At 41.5% G+C, this 21,522-nt stretch overlaps 2 protein-coding genes across 2 annotated transcripts in view; both read left to right on the top strand.

Annotated features, from left to right (window-relative positions):
• Positions 1 to 177, top strand: part of UBXN2A (UBX domain protein 2A) — a 14,627-nt gene extending 14,450 nt beyond the window's left edge. Inside the window, exon 7 of the mRNA XM_075201366.1 lies at positions 1 to 177. This exon is cut by the window's left edge and continues 963 nt beyond it. The gene's annotated coding sequence lies outside the window, so the exon portion shown is untranslated.
• Positions 178 to 4,673: 4,496 nt separating this feature from the next.
• MFSD2B (MFSD2 lysolipid transporter B, sphingolipid) overlaps positions 4,674 to 21,522 on the top strand; it is a 48,904-nt gene continuing 32,055 nt past the window's right edge. The window contains exons 1-4 of the mRNA XM_075201365.1: positions 4,674 to 4,853; positions 12,955 to 13,077; positions 15,957 to 16,081; positions 21,243 to 21,366. Coding sequence (XP_075057466.1) covers positions 4,779 to 4,853; positions 12,955 to 13,077; positions 15,957 to 16,081; positions 21,243 to 21,366 — 447 coding nt within the window. The 5' untranslated portion in view covers positions 4,674 to 4,778. The remainder of the gene's footprint in view (positions 4,854 to 12,954; positions 13,078 to 15,956; positions 16,082 to 21,242; positions 21,367 to 21,522) is intronic.

Genomic DNA, 21,522 nt, shown 5'->3' with positions numbered 1-21,522 from the left:
TGTACTGCTAGACACTATACATAAGTGGTGCCTTGCCTGCCCCCTACTGGCAACTCTGTGCAAAAGGACTTCACTTATGTTCATCTGCATACTGATGTGAAGAGATTGCAGTGTGTGTGGGTGTTAGCAATTGAAAATTTTTAGGCTTCATTTTTATATATTAAACATTTTAAGCTACTGGTGTTTAATCGATGGATGATTATTTAAGTGTATGTGTTTTATTCCTCGGGTCTGGTTTGGCCGTGGGCCTAATCGGTGCACATACCTGTCACGTGGCCTCTCCTGAAGCTAGCCGTCATACTGTGTAGTGTGGGCCAGGGTCAAAGCAGGCGTTAAATGCTATTTTGTTTCATTCACATTGTATTGGGAATCATGTAGGGCTCATGTACTAACCTTGTATAGCAGTGTAACATTATCACTAAATCATAGCAACCAGTTAAATGTTTGCTTTCATTGTCTTGTTTGGACTAGACCAGTGTTGGATAATCTGTGACACTCCAGGTGTTGTGAAACTACAAGTCCCAGCATGCTTTGCCAATATATAGCAGCTTATTGCTGGAAGGGTATGCTGGGGCTTGTAGTTTCACAACACCTGGAGTGTCACAGGTTAGCCAACACTGGACTAGACGGATAGTCCAAGTTGTCACCTTCAGTCAATGTTGGTAAATGTGACAATTGTTCTTAGTTGAATGAAAATGGGAATTTATTCTAGAATTTAAGAAAATATCTGTATTTGCTTTACACTCAGAAATGGGCACATCTACCGATGGTACAAACACGACAAGAGGTGTACCAGAGAACTACAATGTATTACGTTCAGACAAAACAGCACAAGTATTGTGTACTAAACAAGTTGGTAAAATACATATTTAATAAAAATATAAATAAAAAAAGATGATGTCTATTACATAAAAAAATAGTAAAGCAAATAAATAACAAGGAATGCTATCAAATTCTAAATTGACAGTATAAACATTGCAAATATCTTCCTATAACCAGGTTACCCAGACTAGAGAAAATATAAAGTCAAAGGTATAAGGACTGCACTTGTATCACGTTTAACACCGTTGCATACATAAATGATTGAGTACATTTCTTCAAAAAGTGCTCTATTGAGAGGGAATGTCGGGTTTACTCATTTCACATAGAATATACAGCAGGCAAATGTATATATTGTGGTTCATCAGTAGCTCTAATCCCACGACGTCTGAACTTTATAAAGATACCATGTATTTAGTATTCCAATTGAAATTTAGTATCTGGAGCAATCTCACCTGATGATGTGTAGCTGTTAGGGAGAAAGATGTCGTTTTTTTTTTTGTTTTGTTTTTTTTTAAACCTGGTATTAATATAAGATATAGAATTGTCTACCTGACGCGTTTCGTCAGTGGAAGTCTGATTTAGCTCAAGGATCTTGGGATATTGAAAGACTTATTTAATAACATTATGCAAATAGTACAATTGTGCTATAACCAGTCATATACAGTTTCTTATTGTCTCTTACACTGGACTGGTCAGGTCTAACATCTAACCCCCCAGGTTACAGTGGTTTTACCAGGTCAGTAGAGGAGACTTCATGCCCATGAAGCAGGTTCAGAAGTATTAGTCATTACACATTATAGTGTCTGAGATCCTCCTAGATGGCTATTAAGAAATGAAGTGCCCTGGCATCAAAGCTCTGTGACCATGAGGGCTATAGCTGGAGGTAAGAATAGTTCCCCTACATGGGACTCAGTCTCCTGAGATCAGGTGCTTCCTTAGACTTTTAATTTAATATCCCATTGTGTGTCATGTATAAAAAGCTGTGCTGGTCCAGGTGCTCATTATTTTGTCTGCCATGGCCAGAGGGACACTAGGAGCATTCAGCAAGAGCTACAGTTCTGAAGACTGATCCACTTGATGATGATTTTACAAAGAGCACAGGATACTGTGATGTTGGATGGAAATCTGAATAGAACTTTTCTGTGTGTGTGTGTGTGTGTGTGTGTGTGTGTGTGTGTGTGTGTGTGTGTGTGTGTGTGTGTGTGTGTGTGTGTGTGTGTGTGTGTGTGTGTGTGTTGCTCTGCTCACCAGTTCCTAAAATGCACCTGGTTTAACCCTCTTCCTAGGAATTCTGGGCAGAGAGATGTAAAGTGCTCCTTACTGCCCTCTACAGGACAACCACTGGCTTACTGGAGTGTATTCATTGGCTTAGAAAAAGGTGGCTGCGTCCATCCCAGCTTGTGTGGACGGCTTTAGTTCCCTTTTCTCTCTGTGGGATAACTTTGCACTGATCATGTGATCATTTTTTTTTTTGTAATATATATATATATCTCTAGCTATAAATGTGGTGTAGTGTAAGGTTAAATCTACCTCTCCTCACTATAAACTGAATAAGAGCGATGTAAAATTGTGTCTTACAGCTCTGGAGTCCTAAGAGGAAAGCTTTCTATATATTAATGGGTAATGGATGGTATGACAGCTTTCATGTGGCCCTTAGTTCCAAAGTGGGGCCGCACATGATATTTAATGTGGCACTGGATTATGAAAGCCCAATTTCAATGACGCCTGCTCCATCTAAGGTCCTTCTTCTGCCTATTATATTATATCACTACATACACATATTACATGACTGGCGACATTCCACCATCCATCCAGTCACCTGTTCATGCTGCACTGTGTGATTACCTAAGTGTTAAGGTAGCTGCAGGTAAGTCTCTGGAAGGTCACCTTTTGCCCAAAATGTAAATAAACTGCTAAAAGTTGCTCTCACCTTCCACGGACAACCCCAAAGTCCAATATACGAACATACAGAAATCTAAATGTAAACACCTCATCCAATATCAGAACTTGAAAAAGTTTGAGATTTTATTGAACTTGGGCACATATTTGTTCTTTATTAATAACCGCGCAGACTCTTAGAGGCTCCTTGCAGCGTCCCATAGACAAGATGCCCACGAACATTAACATTTTGGTTAAGCAATTGAAACAATTAAATCATATTAGGTATGAACCAGATAGCTAAAAAACACAAGATGGCTGATTACATTGATCTCCATATGTGTGACCTGTAAATATACAACAATCTCTGCAGATATATTTATGAGTGTTATGGCATTTCAAACGTGTTAAAATCTATTGCAAAGGCCAATTACCACCATCCAAAGGTGAGCTCCTTGGACTTTCCTAATTATTGGTGCTTGGATGACGGAGTGGATTCAGCCCTCTATTGCAGGCTTGGCCAACCTATGGCTTTCCAGGTGTTGTGAAACTACAATTCCCAGCATGCTTTGCCAGTAGATAGCCAGCAAAGCATGCCAGGGCTGTCTTTCCCATTGGGCGTGCTGAGCAACTGCCCAGGGGCCCCACGTGCATAGGCAGTGGCGCACACAGGGGGGGGGGGTGGGTTCTGGGTCTCCAGAAACCCCCTCCCCTCCGCTAGCTAAGTGGCCACAATAGCGGCACTGTCCTATACAGCAGCTGCGGCGCTGTCAAAGAAGCGTCCGTAGCGGTGCTGTATTGTATACAGCACCGCCGCGGACGCTTCTTTGACCGCCGCGGCTGCTGTATAGGACAGCGCTGCTGAAATGGAGCTGCTGCGCATGCACGGGAGCATGTGCAGCAGCTCTCTCGCGTGTTTGGGGGTTTTTTTTTGGGTCAGGGGAGGAATCCCCCCCCCCCCCCTGACAATCCTGCGTGTGCCCCTGGGGCGCCATAGCCAAGGCTCGGAAGTAATTAAGAAAAAAAAAAACCCGAACCTTTAGAGGGATAGCCCAGAACCAGAATGAAGGGGGCAAACAGGAGCATAATGGAGGGTGCAGTGTCTGATCAGTGGCGGATTCTAGTAGGGGCTTGCGGCCGACAGCTGCACACTGTGCAGGTCCGTTCAGCAGGGACAGAGTACTGCCCGGCTGCTCTGATTGTGTTTAAAACACAATCAGAGCAGCCGGGCAGCACACTGTCACTGCCGAGCGGACCTGCACATACTGTGCAACCGACGGCAGCCTTAGAAGTCAGAAAGGGGGCAGGCCTAAATCGCTTCCCCTAAAATCGCCCCGGGTAGAACAATTGTCTAGATGCGCCCTTGTGTCTGATACAGGGATAGACCAGAACCAGAATGAAGGGGGCAAACGGGCAGAAAAAAACCATTTATGTGGATTAATCTCTGTAGTGCAGCATGTTTTTTTATTGTTTAAAAACTGACTTTTTAAGCAGGTAACACTAAATATAAACTTAATTTTATCGATAATTTACATTTTTATTCCTGTGAGTAGGAAGGGCCCAAATTGTTGTTAAGATGGTCCTGAAGCATGCTGGGACTTGTAGTTTCACAACACCTGGAGGACCACAGGTTGGTTAGGCCTACTCTATTGCCTACAGCACCGGGATGGGAGCAGGAAGAATTATTGTAAAGTAAAGTAAATAAGCCACTTGGTGACAGGTCACCCATTTACATACACACCGATTAAAGGTACCTAATATTCACGTATTTTCTCTTAAGCCTGCTCTTTCTGTGATCATTGTATTAGTGGGATCAGTTTCTTATGATTACGGGGACACAGCATCCCACAGAATGTGCACTATATAGTAAGGTTACCATTCTCATGCCTGCACCAATGATAGATCCCTGATATCATAGCGCAGGTGTTGTAGTGGTGTAACTGGTATAGAACGCACTATAGCGCTATGGTAAACGCACACCAGCCGCACCGTTGTCCCTGAGCGCAGCCTCTTCCTCTGCCACGCCCTCTAGTGGCTGCAGGGCTCGCTACCCGGCTCCAGCTCACACTGCCCCTGACATGGAAGAGAGAACCCCGGAGCTTAACACGCTGACGGCCAACACCAAGAGGCAGCCCCTCTACACGGCGAGCCAGGTGAGTGCCCACAGCATGCCAGGGGTATCTGCGCTGTGTCTGTGCTCCTATGGACCCTTCTACTCACAAGCTGGGGCTCTCTACCTGTCCCAGTGTGCTGGCAGAGACTGCTGGGACTTTTAGTCCTACAACATTCCAAGAGCCACTGTGCCTATTGCCATATATTCTATAGGTGTCGCCTCCAGAGATCACACACAGCGCTGCCTGACACTGACAGTCACCTATAGACACAAAACCCTTCTCCGTATAGACGGCTCATCCACCCTGGGCTGCAATTTGGGGAATATCATATCTATCCACGCTCAGCACCGTGGGCTTTAAATATTGATATGAATACAATGTATCCGTTTGATGCATCTTCATTATATTCTGTATTTGTGACACTTTGTAGGTTTACTTTTATATGATCGGTGTATTAGTACGTGTTATTGTGCTATTTTAGCTGCTAAATGAGAATTGTTTTAAAAAACGGTGAAAATATTTTGTGTGACCAGAATAATTTATTTATAACCGAGAGAGTAAATGTTTATGACTCTATATCGTTTATTTGTATATGTTGCATATGTAAAATGTTTACACTTCTTGTGCACTGCAAAATAACTTTTATTATCAGTTGTTCCAGTCTACTTACACACTGAGTTATAATCAATCCCATGTATTCCTCCTATGTCCCTCCAGCGCCCGGCTTGGGCTTAGTCATGCTGGAGGTTGTAGTTCACTTTTAGCTTTAAAGTATTGGGAAGCAACCTTTGTCTCGCTGGCTGTTTTAGAACTACAAATCCCAGCATACCTGGCAGCCACTGACAGCTGTGGTGCACCATCTGGCAGCTGCATGCCCTCTCTGTCACTGACTGATGGAGCTTGCTGGGGATTGTAGTTCCACAACAGCTGGACAGGTTGCTTGGGTGTATTGTATAATGCAGTATGGCACATTCATTCGCTGTGATCCCATAGATTGCCGCTCTCAGTCTTTTTTCAGCAAGGTCATGACGGGGTCACACCCCTTGTGAGTCACTGGGGCAAGTTTGAGAGGGGGCAGCAGGTCACCCACTGACCCCATCTTACCCATGGGCTACATCACACTGTAGTTGACTCAGGAATTAAAATGAGATTATGGGTGAAAATGTACACAGGTAAATCTAAGGCTTGGTCGGGTAATACCTTAATTTAGTACGCTGTAACTATCCTGAGTCAGGAAACAATGCAGAGTATTATATTGTTTTTGGCAACAAATTTTTTATTTCAAGATAACTCAAACAAGAACACGAACAGCATACAAAATAAAGAGCATTTTCCAACTCTATTCACACATCTGTATTACTTCCATACTATCTCGTTTAATGGAATTTATAAAATGGTAGACTAATTATATTGATTTAATCATTTATTGCATTGTTTGAGCGTTTGCATAGCTGGCAGTATGTGCCCATTTAAATGTAGATGGTGTCAGTTTATCAGGGTAGCAATATCATTGTATACATTTGTCTGCACTAAGCACAATCACGCACACTTATCCACAACAATTACTGCTGTCCTGTAAGGCTATTGTTTAGTAAATGTTTATTACATAGCGTTATGTGTTGTATATAATAATAATTCACATAGACAACTTGTCCAGGCTACAGTAAGATGTAATAAGGTGCATTATCCAGCTACAGGAATCACTAAAGACCCAGGTCTGCACCTTATTAAATGGGAAATGGAGAAGCATTCACATAAACAACGTTGGAGGTGCGATTGACTATTAGTTTCAATGGTACATGTTGGCAAATGTTGGGCAACTATATATTTACACATTAAATAATTGCTTCCAATGACTTGTCCTCATCAATACGTAGTGGTCGGCGAGGTGGAAATAGGTAGCAGAAATTCTATGCATCCTGTCAGAATCTTATAGGTAGATTGACTAAGACTTCTAAAAAGGAACAATGGAGGTGTTGCCCATAGCAACCAATCCGATTCTAGCTGTCATTTATCTAGTACATTCTAGAACATGATAGCTGGCATCTGATTGGTTGTTATGGGCAACACCTTCACTTCTCCTTATTAGAAAGTTTAGTAAATCTTAGGGTCCGATGCCTGGGATGCCCGCTCAGAGGCTGTGAGCCTGATGAGTTATAGAAGCCAAGGAGCCAAGAGTGTGAAAATCCTGGTTTTATTTGGAGGAACAAAGCTGGTGCAGGCGATTTCACATAACATTTTCCTTTAATTTTGTAAAAGTTTTCTCTTATAACATCACCACTAAGCAGTGTTTAGCTCAATGTCATCCTTACATGTTTTATGGATCTCTTTGCTGTTTGGATGGTTATTCTGATCTAACAAAAAATCATTTGAGTCGGGCACCATCCGAGTGTGCCAGGAGATGCCTAAGCTGCCACATGCTCTGTGCCGCCCTCACCCTCTAACACCTTGCAGTGATGGTAACACTGATAAGTAGAAAATAATAAACCCCTGGTCAGAAAGGAACCCATTGCAGTGCCAGACAGCAGTACTAACCACTGTGCCATTTTCAATTAAAATAATGAAGTGTTGTTGAATGTTGTCAGCTATTTCAATAGAAAAACATAGCATTGATAATATTTACTTTCTACACGATGAATGTAAGACATTATACACATTTTATATTAATGAGATATACTTCTTACTACTTTAATTTTACACAAATCCAGACTTTTGCTGCCACAGTCATAGAATCTATGTTGGTTCAAGTCCTACAATTAGGAGGCTGCCAACATAGGTTCTACCACTCGGCTCTCACAGCCAGGCCTGTGTCTAGGGGCAGAACATGTACACCGCTGCCCAAGGCACCAGAGAGGTACCCCAAACAGGGAGGGGGGGTGGGCTTTGACCACAATCAGCGCTGGGAGAATGACTAGTAAAGTTCTACAAGGAAGAGCGGAAAAGCAACAGCTGCAAGATTCTAAGCTATACTTGCCAACGGGAGACTCCCGAAATTCGGGTCAGTCTCCCGGGCTCCCGCGAGAGCTGGCATTTCTCCCGCATCCCAGAATTCCCTTGTTAAAATGACGCGATTCACAGAGAATCGCATCATTTTGGCCCCGCCCCCTGTGACAAAATGGCATTTTACTAGTGGGGGAGGAGCCAAAATGACGCGATTTGAGGCGCCCCGCCACCTCCCGCCCATTAGTCACGCCCCTCTCCCTGATGTCGCCTACTGAAAGTAGGAAAGTATGTTCTAAGCTGGCAACAAAAGATGTTCGGAAACAGTGAAGTCTACCAGATGAGGTGTTTCTGATCCACAGGGTGCCCAAACTCTTGTAAATGCCACATTCAATCATCAGCATCATCATCATTTATTTATATAGCGCCACTGATTCCGCAGCGCTGTACAGAGAACTCATTCACATCAATGTTTTATTTATGTTTTTGCAATCTGTTAATTTTATCTTATAAAGGTACAAGCAAAAATGAACAGAGATTTCAACCCAAACAGCGACGCTGAATGTTACCACGCCCGGCCCCTGCGGGACCCCCTACATCCACATTTCTAAGGGCATACTTGGTGGCCAGATTATTATTGAGACAGTGGCACAAAGCCGGCTCGAGTTACTAGTTCATAAAACAAAATATGTTTCAGAAAGAGATTAAGGGGTATATATATATTTACTAAACTGCGGGTTTGAAAAAGTGGAGATGTTGCCTATAGCAACCAATCAGATTCTAGCTGTCATTTTGTAGAAAGCAATACATAAATGAAAACTAGAATCTGATTGGTTGCTATAGGCAACACCATCACTTTTTCAAACCCGCAGTTTAGTAAATCTAGCCCTAAGTCTATCAGGGCGTTTCATTCTCCTTTTCCAGAGAAGTGAAAAAATAATCCAATAATAATCCAATAATACAATCAGTTTAAACAACATTTGGATTGTGTTATGTTGTCGCTGTTTGTCATTGAGGGAGTGTTTTTAAACAGAAGAGCATGAAGAGACTGCAGGCTGGGAGTGAGGCGGCTGAGTCTGCTTACTAGAGGCCGCTGCTCAGGATTCTGGGAAACGTATGGTGGATGATAAGTGGAACTCTCCCCTTATCTGGCACCAGCACCTTCCCACAGGCTGACAGATTGAGGGACATCTTTTTGTCTATTTCTGTCAGTTGACTGCTCAGTGTTTGGTGGGACAGACAGATAACGCCGGGTCTCACGCGCAGAAAGCAGACGACAGTTTATAGGAAAGTCAATGTGCTCACTGTACTACGACACCCAGGGATATAACCCAGAGCGCACATCCCTAGGGCTTACTAGGCTTTCAACCACGAGAGCAGCTGGAACTAATATGACCAGAAGTTTATGCCCGTTGCCCCATGGCATGGGCACATTTAGAGCACACTAAGGCCAGGTGCCCACTGGAATTGTAAAACGTGAGTGGGTGTGTACACATCATGTACACAGCAGTAACAGTGGGTTGTATTGTCGCCCATGTTTACGTGTGTCATTGGCATTAAAAAGTCTAGTAAAAAGCTTTCCCAGTTTGGGAACTCATGACCCCAGCACTGTGAGGAGAAGTTCTAACCACTGAGCCACCGTGCTGCCCATAATCCTTCACTGATTCCTAAATTTGAAACACTTTTACACAAGAGAATCGCATCATGGAGGCTCCTAATCCGGGAGAATGCCCTGCTCTCCCGGGAGTCCGGGAGACCTACCCGGAATTTGGGAGTCTCCTGGACTAGGCAAGTATGCCATTACCTGCATCCTCACCCTCTCTGGTGTCAGCCCCTCCCCCACTTAAATTGTAAGCTCTCACAAACTATATACCTTATGTACTGTACTTTGGGCATATGCCTTTGTATACTGCCATGTCTCCAGCATACATGTCCTTCTGTTCACCTGTTCTGTGTTATGTATTCTTAGTTATGTATGCTCTACTCCCCCATTTGATGGCGCTGTGGATACACAGGGCGCCTTAGATTTAAACAATATTAATATTAACAAGAACAAGGGGCTATTTCTGCATTTCATGTGTCACCTGTTGCACAATAACAAACGTAACGTTATGTACATGAATCTGACTATTTGTTGCAACTGCTCTGCATGAAGAGGAATCAGTTGTAGCACTAAACCCATTCCTGGTGCACAGGAAACAGGTAGTGTAAACCACAACAACTAGAATGTTGTCTTTCATATTTATTTACTAGTTATTTATTAGTACAGTTTGGAAAAAGAAAGCAAACGCCTGATTGGTTTATCTGGGTTCCACAATAGTATTAGTTTTGAAAGCATGTAAAACTTATGGGCTTGGTGCTAGGAATCATTGTACCAGGCGAGGTCCTACCCACTTGTGTTTTTACATATGTCTTGGCAGCTTATTTTTACAATCTACTTCTTACATTTCTACGTTTTAACGCATTTAAACACTATAATTATCCCTAAAATGCTGGTAAAAATGCACCAAACAAATCTGTTCATAATCTTTCAAGAAATCATAATGGTATTTTATAATTATTTCTCAATATTTTTCATATTATTCTTTGCTGATTGTTTTTCTGAGAATTAATGTGTAATATGATGCATTTTCCTAATTAGTCAATATAAACATTTTCTTACATAACGGTTGAAGAATTGTTACCAAGATATTATAGCATCACACCTGGCACCTTAACTCCTCCCAGTGTTTCTCTGCTTTTCCCTACTTATTTTCCTGCCACAGTAACTTGGGCTGAGTTAGTTAACTGATTATGCCTCACTCCAGTTCAGTCCAAGTTATTGGAATTGGAATGTCAGAACTATTCATAGGTGCATGTTTATATCATATGTATGGTTATATTATCATATGTTTATATTTAGTATTCTGCATGCTTATATAATCCATTTTTGTAACAGTTTAAAAACTAGGTGAATGCTCTATGTTGGCATTTATTTTTATTACACTTCAAGAGCTGGAGCGATCAGTGATGGGAGACCCGATATACTTCAAGGGCCACATATGTGGCCCTCCCTCCTTAACTTTAAGAATGAAAAACAGGTTCAAGGTGACCTCGGTACCCCTGCATCACTCATTCCAAAATGACCCCACATGCCCCTCACCTGCTCCAAAACACTGCATGCCAATCAGGCCTCCTCACATGCTCCTACATGCAACTTAGACCTCCTCACATGCTCCCTCGTGCAACTTAGACCTCCTCACATGCTTCCACCTGCAACTTAGACCTCCTCACATGCTCCCACCTGCAACTTAGACCTCCTCACATGCTCCCACATGCAACTTAGACCTCCTCACATGCTCCCACATGCAACTTAGACCTCCTCACATGCTCCCACATGCAACTTAGACCTCCTCACATGCTCCCACCTGGAACTTAGACCTCCTCGCATGCAACTTAGACCTCCTCACATGCTCCCACATGCAACTTAGACCTCCTCACATGCTCCCACATGCAACTTAGACCTCCTCACATGCTCCCTCATGCAACTTAGACCTGCTCACATGCTTCCACATGCAACTTAGACCTCCTCACATGCTCCCACATGCAACTTAGACCTCCTCACATGCTCCCACCTGCAACTTAGACCTCCTCACATGCTCCCACATGCAACTTAGACCTCCTCACATTCAACTTAGACCTCCTCACATGCTCCCACATGCAACTTAGACCTCCTCAGATTCAACTTAGACCTCCTCACATGCTCCCCCATGCAACTTGCCTGTCGCTCACTACTGGCATTGAGCAACATAAAATGACATTTGTTTCTGTGTTCATTCTGGAACATTTCATATAATGTCACTATAATGGCATATTTGTGAAAGTTAAAGTGTAATATTTGGGAGCTGTGGTTGTGGCTTGTTAGGCTCTGTGCACATGATACTCTCATATGTTATCACATGGATAGGGTTATCAGATGAACATGGTTCTACATGAAGCCAGTATTAAAGGGCAATTCCTCTTTCCCAAATTTGTTATAAAATATATTTCCTTTATTAATATTAAATTTGTTCTAAAATATATTTGCTTTATTAACAGAACCCCATATTCTGCTCTGTGTGACCCCTGATGAACATGGAACCACAATCCACATGCAATGACATGTGACCACACGTCATTATACCGGCCAGTGGATATGGCATAATGATGTAACCTACTCTGCAGAAGTTAAATTTGTCTTTAGTCAATGTGATACCCTTGATTTCGGCTTGTGATTGGTCATACGCAGCATCCCCTGGTTTTTGATCAGTGCTGTCAGAGAAATGGAGGTGACCCGGGAAAATAACCTGCACTCAGCAGTCCCCCAGAGCTTTAGTTAAGGGGAGAGTTTAACTATGCAAATAGTTTCATAGGCGGTAATGCATCTTTAAATAGCCAATCTGTCAAACATACATATGTTGCACATAGTGGGGAAGGGATAAAGTGTAAACCCATTGCAGCCCAAGGGCTTGTAATCATGGGCAGCCATAGAGTCAACTGGGCATTCTGCCACAGGCACTGTCTATACTCATGGTACCACTTTCCAATACAGTATGTTGCATCCTAGGTCCATCCAGCTGTTGAAGACAGTACCATTTATGCTGACAATAGATTATTCTATTGAGGTCCACCAATGTTGTGCTCACTGTATACATAAGCTGTAGGTCCACTTAAACAGGAGGTCACCATGCTGTCCCTTTCTCTGGTTCTGATCTATTCATTTGACTGATGCAGACCAGGCATGGAAAAGGGATAATTTATCCCTGTTTTGGAGAATGCAGGATGGAGCATAGACAGAGCAATATACATCTACGTTCTGTTCTGCTTTCTCCACGCGTTCCGCCAAACTTTTCTGTGTATGATCCTCGTGCACCTCATAGGGAACAATGATCCCCTATTCAGACCCCATCTGAGATGCTTTCTGCTCTGTTCAATGATCAAATCTCGGGTGATGGGAGCAATGTAGTGACTGCCCCTATAACCGAGCCCTAACCACTCCCTGCTATTGTACATTTTATCCCCCTTGAAGAACCAAGAGCCACATGTAGAAACCTAGAAAATAATCCTGCTGCTACCAGTGATCAAGCGGATCCTTCTACCACTATAAGGCTCAGTCGTAGGTATAGATGGAACTTTATTGTGTTTCAGACCTGTCTTTAACAATCACTATTTTTTCTTCCAGGTAAAACATTGTAAAATGTCCGTCTTCAGCAAGGTTTGCTACGCCGTAGGGGGAGCCCCCAATCAGGTGGCTGGAAGTGCCTCCGCTTTTTTCCTGCAGATCTACCTCTTAGATGTAGCTCAGGTAAGATCTAGGTAGTGATACCAATCAGTGGAACAGACTGGGGATTCCACATATTATTATCAATTAATTATATATAGTTATTCATTCACATTTACAATCTAAACTTCCTACCACAGGCAGAGACACGCACATAAAAGCCAATTTAGTGTTTGCAGAAACCAGCGGACACAAACACAACTTACAAACTCCACGCAGATTACACCCTAGTTGGAATGAAACTCCGTGCTCCGGCACCATGACTGCCAACCAGCGTGCCACTCCTCTTCCATTCTTACAATATTTATGAATGACTATGTTTTATTTAGAACCTATGAAGAAAAATCTTTCACATTAACAGTCTGATAGTATAAATACATATACAGCAACTCCCATGTTGTGAGGTGCCAAATATGAAGATCTTATAACGTTAAAATGAATTAGGCAACTAATAAAAAGAGATTGTTTGTGCAAAGCTAGATGCATACAATAGTCAAAGAGACACAGAGATAAACAATTAAATATAAATATAATGTGTTGAAGGTCTACTTGATGAATGTCTCAGGAAAACCCTTGTGTTAGTTCCACATCTGGCCACTAGAGGCGCTCTTTTATTTGGGTTCTCTTGATTTCATCTCGGCAAATATCAGTTGTAATTGTAAATGCTTAATACATGATTTGTTACTGTTTGACCATTACACCAACAGGGACTGTAGTGACATTGTATTCAAATACATATACTTTAATATGGAGTTGGTCCCCTTTTTGCAGCGATAACAGCTTCCTCTCTTCTTGTAAGGCTTTCCACAAGATGTTGAAGTGTTTCTGTGGAAATTTGAGCCCATTCATTCTGTAGAGCATTTATGAGGTCAGGCACTGATGTTGGACGAGAAGGCCTGGCTCACAATCTCTGTTTCAGCTCTTCCAAAGTTGTTTGATGGGGTTGAGGTCAGGGCTCTGTATGAGCCAGTCAAGGTCTTCCACACCAAACTCATCAAACCATGTCTTTGTAGTCCTTACTTTGTGCACTGGGGCACAGTCATGTTGGAATAAACAAGGGCCTTCTCCAAACTGTTGCCACAAAGTTGTAAGCATAGCATTGTCATCATCATCATCACCATTTATTTATATAGCGCCACTGTTTCCGAAGCGCTGTACAGAGAACTCATTCACATCAGTGCCTGCCCCATGCGAGCTTACAGTCTAAATTCCCTAACATACACACACAGACAGACTAGGATCAATTTTGATAGCAGCCAATTAACCTTCTAGTATGTTTTTGGAGTGTCGGAGGAAACCCACCCAAACACAGGGAGAGCATACAAACTCCACAAAGATAAGGCCAAGGTCAGTGCTGTGAGGTAGAAGTGCAAACCACTTAGCCACCGTGCTGCCCCACTTCCAAAATGACTTGGTATGCTGAAGCATTAAGATTGCCCTTCACTGGAGATAAGGAGCCTAGCCCAAACCCTAAAAAACAGCCGCATACCATTATCCCTCCTCCACCAAACTTCACAGTTGGCCTAATGCAGTCAGGCAGGTAACTTTCTCCCGGCATCCGTCAAACCCAGACTCGCCCATCTGACTGTCAAATAGAGAAGTGTGATTCATCACTCCACAGAACTGGTTTCCACTGCTCCACAGTCCAGGGTCTGTCCTTTACACCACTCCATCCGACGCTTGGCATTGGTCTTGGTGATGTGAGGTTTGCATTTAGCTGCTCGGCCATAGAAACCCACTCCATTAAGCTCCCGCCGCACAGTTTTTGTGCTTACATTAAAGCCAGTGGAAGTTTGGAAGTCTTCAGCTATGGAATCAGCAGATGATTGGCGACTTTTACGCACCATGCGCCTTAGCAGTTGTTGGCCCCGCTCTGTGATATTACGTGGTCTTCCACTTCCTGGCTGAGTTGCTGTTGTTCCTAAACACTTCCACTGTCTAATAATATCAGTTACAGTTGACCGTGGAATATCCTGTGGGGATTAAATTTCATGAACCGTTTTATTGCAAAGGTGGCATCTGATCACAGTACCTCACTTGAAGTCACTGAGGTGTTCAGAACAACCCATTTTGTATCACAAATGTTTACAAATGGAGACTGCATGGCTAGGTGCTTGGTTTTATACACCTCTGGCAACGGGTCTGATTGAAACACCTCAATTCAATAATTAACAGGTGTGGCCAAATACTTTTGTTCATATAGTATGTATATATATATATATATATATATATATATATATGTACATATATATAACGCAGAGTGTAGCTAGAAAGTTTTGCTCCTCGGGCACAATGTCTTGTTATTACGCCCTCGGCTACAGAGCACAACACTATGACAATTACGGTGCAGTAAAAATATATAAAAGTACTTTAGGATTGGCACTATACTGTATTTAGGTCTTCTCCCTATTAGACTATCGCAGGCGGGTAGCCGTCACCCAGGGCCTCCTGCAATGCTTCTCCGCCCGTACCGTAGATAAACCTGTTTATCAAGGACAACAACAACAAGTGCTGCCGCTGTCCTCTGATCGCTGACACCATCAGGGTGGCCTTAGCCGTTGGTGCCCACATAAGCAACGATAAAAAATCTTGTATCGGAAGGGTCTTGGTAAAAAAAGACCCCATAGTCTGGCTGATAACAGAGTACAATAACTTCTACCGTAGCTACATTGTCAAATATCACAAGTTATGCAAAAAACAAACATTTGCATACATATTTATTTGGTCATATTGCAAGATGTCTTTTTTATATAGGATGACTTTTATTGTTAGGTTGAAGGAACCTTTAACATGTTCTACGTGTGTGTGACATAGATGCCGACATACAAGAGAGCAGGTCTGACAGCTAATGATCACGTGCTGGAGGTTTGTAACAGTAACTCATTGCTTCCTGTGTCTTCCAGATCACGCCATTCGAGGCCTCACTGGTGCTGAGTATTGGGAAGATCTGGGGTGGAATCACAGATCCCATTGTTGGATATTTAATTAACAAAAGTAGATGGACGGGAATAGGGCGCCTGATGCCGTGGTGAGATCTCTACTGTAGCGTTAATATCTCCTACACTGGTTAGAGTCCTCCCGTTCATGTATGTATATTACATGGGTGTTCTCGGGATCATTGGTAGAATTTCAGAGACAATAGAAGTAGCTCGGAACTGATTTATAGTGAGAAACGTTTGTTATAAACCATAAATCCCGTTTATTCCGTGGAATTCCATTGTACGGCATAAACAAACTATCCGTCTAGAAATAAACGCCATTTAATGATCCAAAACATAGAGTAACACTTACATATGGGGCAAAGATCTAAAAGAAAATTATCAGCCATCGCGGTTTATCATGTTGTATACAATTAAATATTAGTACATTTTACAATATATTTATTTAGTTTAAAACAAATTATATTTATTCATTTGTTATGGTGCTCCCCCCTCTTGTATATATGATCCCCAGCAGATGGTGCTTTCGATATAGGTGTTCATAAAGAGTCTTAAATTTAGATTTAAGACTAAAAACGGTTTGTATAATAAACGGGGGGAGGGGGCATCACTGTAAAGCAATACATGTATTTCACATTATTATTGAAATTGTTTTTGTTGATATTATTATTATTATTATTATTATTACTCTGTTCTGGAACCATATTAGGTTTTATAATATTGTCCATTACTAACGGGAAGCTTGGAGATTAGTTCAGATACACTGGAGATCAGTTATAAAGTGCAGAATGGCCGCCTACGTTTTCCGCCTACTCAATATAATTCCAAATAGTGAGAAAAAAAATGGGAATGGGAATTTGAGAATTTTTGGGTTGTTTGTTTTTCCCACCCCCGAAGCCCAACCCACACCCCAGGGCACCCACATTATCTTCCCCCCACCACCCCCAGTTCCCTACACAGACTTTGTTATGGAGCCCAACAATGCAGAGTTCGGCCCCGGTGCAGGAGAACTAACATAGATCGCTATAAAGCACAGTTTTGCAGCTGGCCATGAACGCTACTTGCAGCTTTTTAAAAGCGGTCAGAGAATAAATTCTACTCTGCGTTTCTACTCATTTTTGAAATCGGTTAAAAAAACAGACTGGACAAACAAATACAGCAGAAAATGCTGTCGTGTGCACAGTACCCATAAAAACGGCCTGGTGGCACAAGCATTAGATAGGCCAAAGTCACGTGACCAGTACCAGAAGCCAAGAGAGAAAGCAGCGATGTTCTGGTACCGAAAATGATGAGAAGAAAGATCCAGTTTACATAACCATACATCAAATTGGAGATAACATCACAGAGGGACAAGTTCAGCACCAGATTACTGGACAGCAAGTGTGGTGTTCAGTCATTCGTCTATCTCTGTGGCTCACGCCTTAGGGTCTGACCCTTCTAATGTGATGCTTAGTTACAATTTTTGCATTGGAATCTTTCATTTGTAATTTACTAGACACCCGATGAAGCTGGATTAATAGAACTAGTAAGAATAACAGATCCCTGACACTGTATAACTGAGTATGACTGATCGAGCATCATTGTCTCATAACACAAGATAAACACATAACACACGAGATTCCAGTGACCTTTACCACCATCTCCATACTAGTCTACTGTCCCGCGCTGCAGCTCTATCCTGGAACGTTCTTTCCTGTGGTGAATTTTTGATAGGAAAGGGAGCAAGTCGCATCATATATATCTAAGTATAATATCTGGTCATTATCCATGCTGCTAAACTGATTACAGCCATCAACCCTGCATCATTGATGTCACTGGTTCCTAGTGAATAGACAGGCTGCAGTGTTGTGTGTATTGCTTCAGTCTATAAGGTGGCTGCTTCCACATTACTATAGGGTTTAATATATACTTTGTACGTAAAATATACCAATAACAGGATAGCGATATCTTTGATCTCTGAACATCACTTCTTTCATCCTTCTTTTCTGATGTCCTTTTAACTGTCCATACACAGTGTCTATCTATCTATCTATCTATCTATCTATCTATCTATCTACCTATCTACCTATCTATATATATATAGAGAGAGAGAGAGATAGAGAGAAATATATATATATATATATATATATATATATATACCTATATATATATATATATATATATATAGTTATGTGTATATAGAGATAGATAAATATATATATATATATATATATATATATATATATAGAGAGAGAGAGAGAGAGAGAGAGAGAGAGAGAGAGAGAGATTGAGATATATATAGATATTAAGATGTATATATATATAAAGAGAAAGAGAGAAATTGATATATATATATATATATAGTTATGTGTATGTAGGGATAGATAAATATATATATATATATGTGTATATATATATATATATATATATATATATATATATATATATACAGAGAGAGAGAGAGATTGATATATATACATATATATATATATCAATATTTTTTTATCCATCTTATCTATCCCTCTCTCTCTCTCTCTCTCTCTCTCTCTCTCTATATATATATATATATATATATATATATATATATATATATATATAGATAAAAACAAATAAAAAACAACAACATTATTTTCAAAAAATAGAGGAAGAAGCTTTATTTTAAATATATGTATATATAATTAAAATAAAGCTTCTTCCTCTATTTTTTGAAAATAAAGTTGTTTTTTTTGTTTTGTTTTTATGAAATCATGGAAGGGGAACCCCAAGTCCAGTAGTCCTCCAGGTCTAGTGCGCCTAGACAAGGCTCCTCGCTCTGGCGCGGTCACTTACCGCTGCGGGCTAAGTTACCGGGGAGCTGAACGTTGCATTTCTATCTTATTGCCGTTCTTGTCATATAGATCCCTTGACCTTATTTTGCTCTTCTGCTGAAAACAAGCCTGAATGTCACCAGAACCTGTCGACATAAGTCCTAGTAGGAATAAATAATTATAATAATAATATTAATAATAATAATAATAATAATGGGATGACACTTGGTCATACATCCCTCCTCTTATATAACATCCTTCCTGGCAGGAGCAGCTGTTGTCATACAATCTATGTGGCAGAGGGGTGAGCTCGGGCAGACACTGCTAGAACCGGCTGTTTTCATTATCGCTGCACATTCAGCCGAGGTAAACACACTCGTCCCAGCACAGACCATTATCCCGCAGAGCATCATAGAACTTGGCCATTGTTCCACAGAACTGTTGACCCGCGTTGTCCCTTTGTCCTTTCGAGAGTTTTTTTTTTTTTTACAGCTTTGCAAAATAATCAGCTTCTAAAAATCAACAGTGATCAAGCAGAAGGCGTTGCTATGAGGCTAATTGAAACAGACTTTAATTATATAACTATATCTGTATATTATGTTATATATATATATATATATATATATATATATATATGAATGTAATGTTGTTTTATGGGCATTGTAATTGTAACATGTAACTGTTATAACTTCTTCATACAAAAGTGAATTTCCTATTGTTTCTGTTTATGGCATAAATATGGTTATGATGTTGTGATAGGTTTCTAAAATAATTATTTGGGAGTTTTCTTGTTTGTTTGCATTGTGTAAGGAAAGGAAAAACAACACCAGGGGGGTATATTTACTAAACTGCAGGTTTGAAAAAGTGGAGATGTTGCCTATAGCAACCAATCAGATTCTAGTAATCATCTTTTTAGTACATTCTACAAAATGACAGCAAGAATCTGATTGGTTGCTATAAGCAATAGGAACACATTGCAATTAAACATACTTGCACTTGGTTTTGAGGGACAGTCAGCAATTTAAAGGGACATGGTCTGTCAGGAATGAGGTGTGGCCTAATATGAAAGGGTGTGGTCTGGGTGGTCCATGGGCGTGGCCTAATTTGTTCCAAAAGTTTTAGAAGTGGAATGTTGGAAAGTATACTTAGGGCTAGATTTACTAAGCTGCGGGTTTGAAAAAGTGGGGATGTTGCCTATGGCAACCAATCAGATCCTAGCTGTCATTTTGTAGAAGGTACTAAATAAATGAAAGCTAGAATCTGATTGGTTGCTATAGGCAACACCCCCACTTTTTCAAACCCGCAGCTTAGTAAATCTAGCCCTTAGAGTTTACTGTACACAGCAGGAATTCAGAGGCAATAAGATGCAGACATCAGGCTGTGTAATGTATAATTCAGTGCCACTTTTAGATGAAGTTGTTATGTAAAGTAAAACTTGTTCCCTCTTCTCTCATGTCCTTATACCCAGCCGTATGGGAGTAAGGCTGCAGTAGTGGATGGATGGGATGAGTGTGGGCTTTTGTGTCCACAGGTTGATGTGAAGGAAAGAACCAGTCACCAGAGGTAGAACTTTGCACACAGAGATTTCTGCCATGTGTTAGTGATTTGGATTAACATCAAAGTAAAACAACACCTCGTATTCAAGTGGATCTTATCATGAATGAGTTACCACTTCCCTCCTTTAGAGATAATTTTTAATGGAATAAATACAATTTGATAGACTTTTTCTTAGTGATTAGAATGTAGCTGGCACTTATCTATGTTACAACATCTCCATCTGGGTGTATGCAGTCCCCTGCCTATGGGCAGCCTTCACTAGAGCGAAATAAAGCTAATATCATCATCATCACCATTTATTTATATAGCGCCACTAATTCCGCAGCGCTGTACAGAGAACTCATTCACATCAGTCCCTGCCCCATTGGAGCTTACAGTCTAAATTCCCTGACATACACACACAGACACAGATAGATAGACAGACAGACTAGGGTCAATTTGTTAGCAGCCAATTAACCTACCAGTATGTTTTTGGAGTGTGGGAGGAAACCGAAGCACCCGGAGGAAACCCCACGCAGACACAGGGAGAACATACAAACTCCACACAGATAATGCCATGGTCGGGAATTGAACTCATGACCCCAGTGCTGTGAGGTAGAAGTGCTAACCACTTAGTTACCGTAATATCATCAGGTATGGACTGAGTAGAGCAAATATCAATCGGTTCACCAACGCCGGCAAGATGACATAACGGTGGGGGCCTGCTGTAGACAGAGGAATGCATATACCGAGCCTCCTGAAGATGTGATAAAGGTAAGTGTCAGATACACTCCATTAGAGAGTGTATCTAGGAAACATAGGGAAAGGATTCAAAAGAGACCTTAGGGGTTGGCGTTCTGTGTTCTCTATGAGGTCATCCCCAGTATAACTATATGCAGATTAGTAAACTTGTCTCTCTGTGTTTTAGGATGCTGGGGTGCACCCCATTTCTGGTGTTGTCCTATTTCTTCCTGTGGTTTGTCCCTCCCTTTGTAACTGGAAGAGTCTTCTGGTATTTGATCTTCTACTGTTGCTTCCAAGCACTGAGCACGGTAAGTAGCCCATCGGACTTGTCCTATCACATGACTCACCCACTGAGACAGACTCCACCCACTTCGGCATTAAGGAGCGAAGCCTGGAGAAATCACATTTTGGAGATTTGGATCTTGGGAACAGTGTTAGTTCCAGGCATGGGACCCCCAAGTGAG

The sequence above is a fragment of the Mixophyes fleayi genome, chromosome 3, assembly GCF_038048845.1.
Source record: "Mixophyes fleayi isolate aMixFle1 chromosome 3, aMixFle1.hap1, whole genome shotgun sequence".
NCBI classification, from domain to species: Eukaryota; Metazoa; Chordata; class Amphibia; order Anura; family Limnodynastidae; genus Mixophyes; species Mixophyes fleayi.
This window is presented reverse-complemented; position numbering and strand designations above follow the sequence as displayed.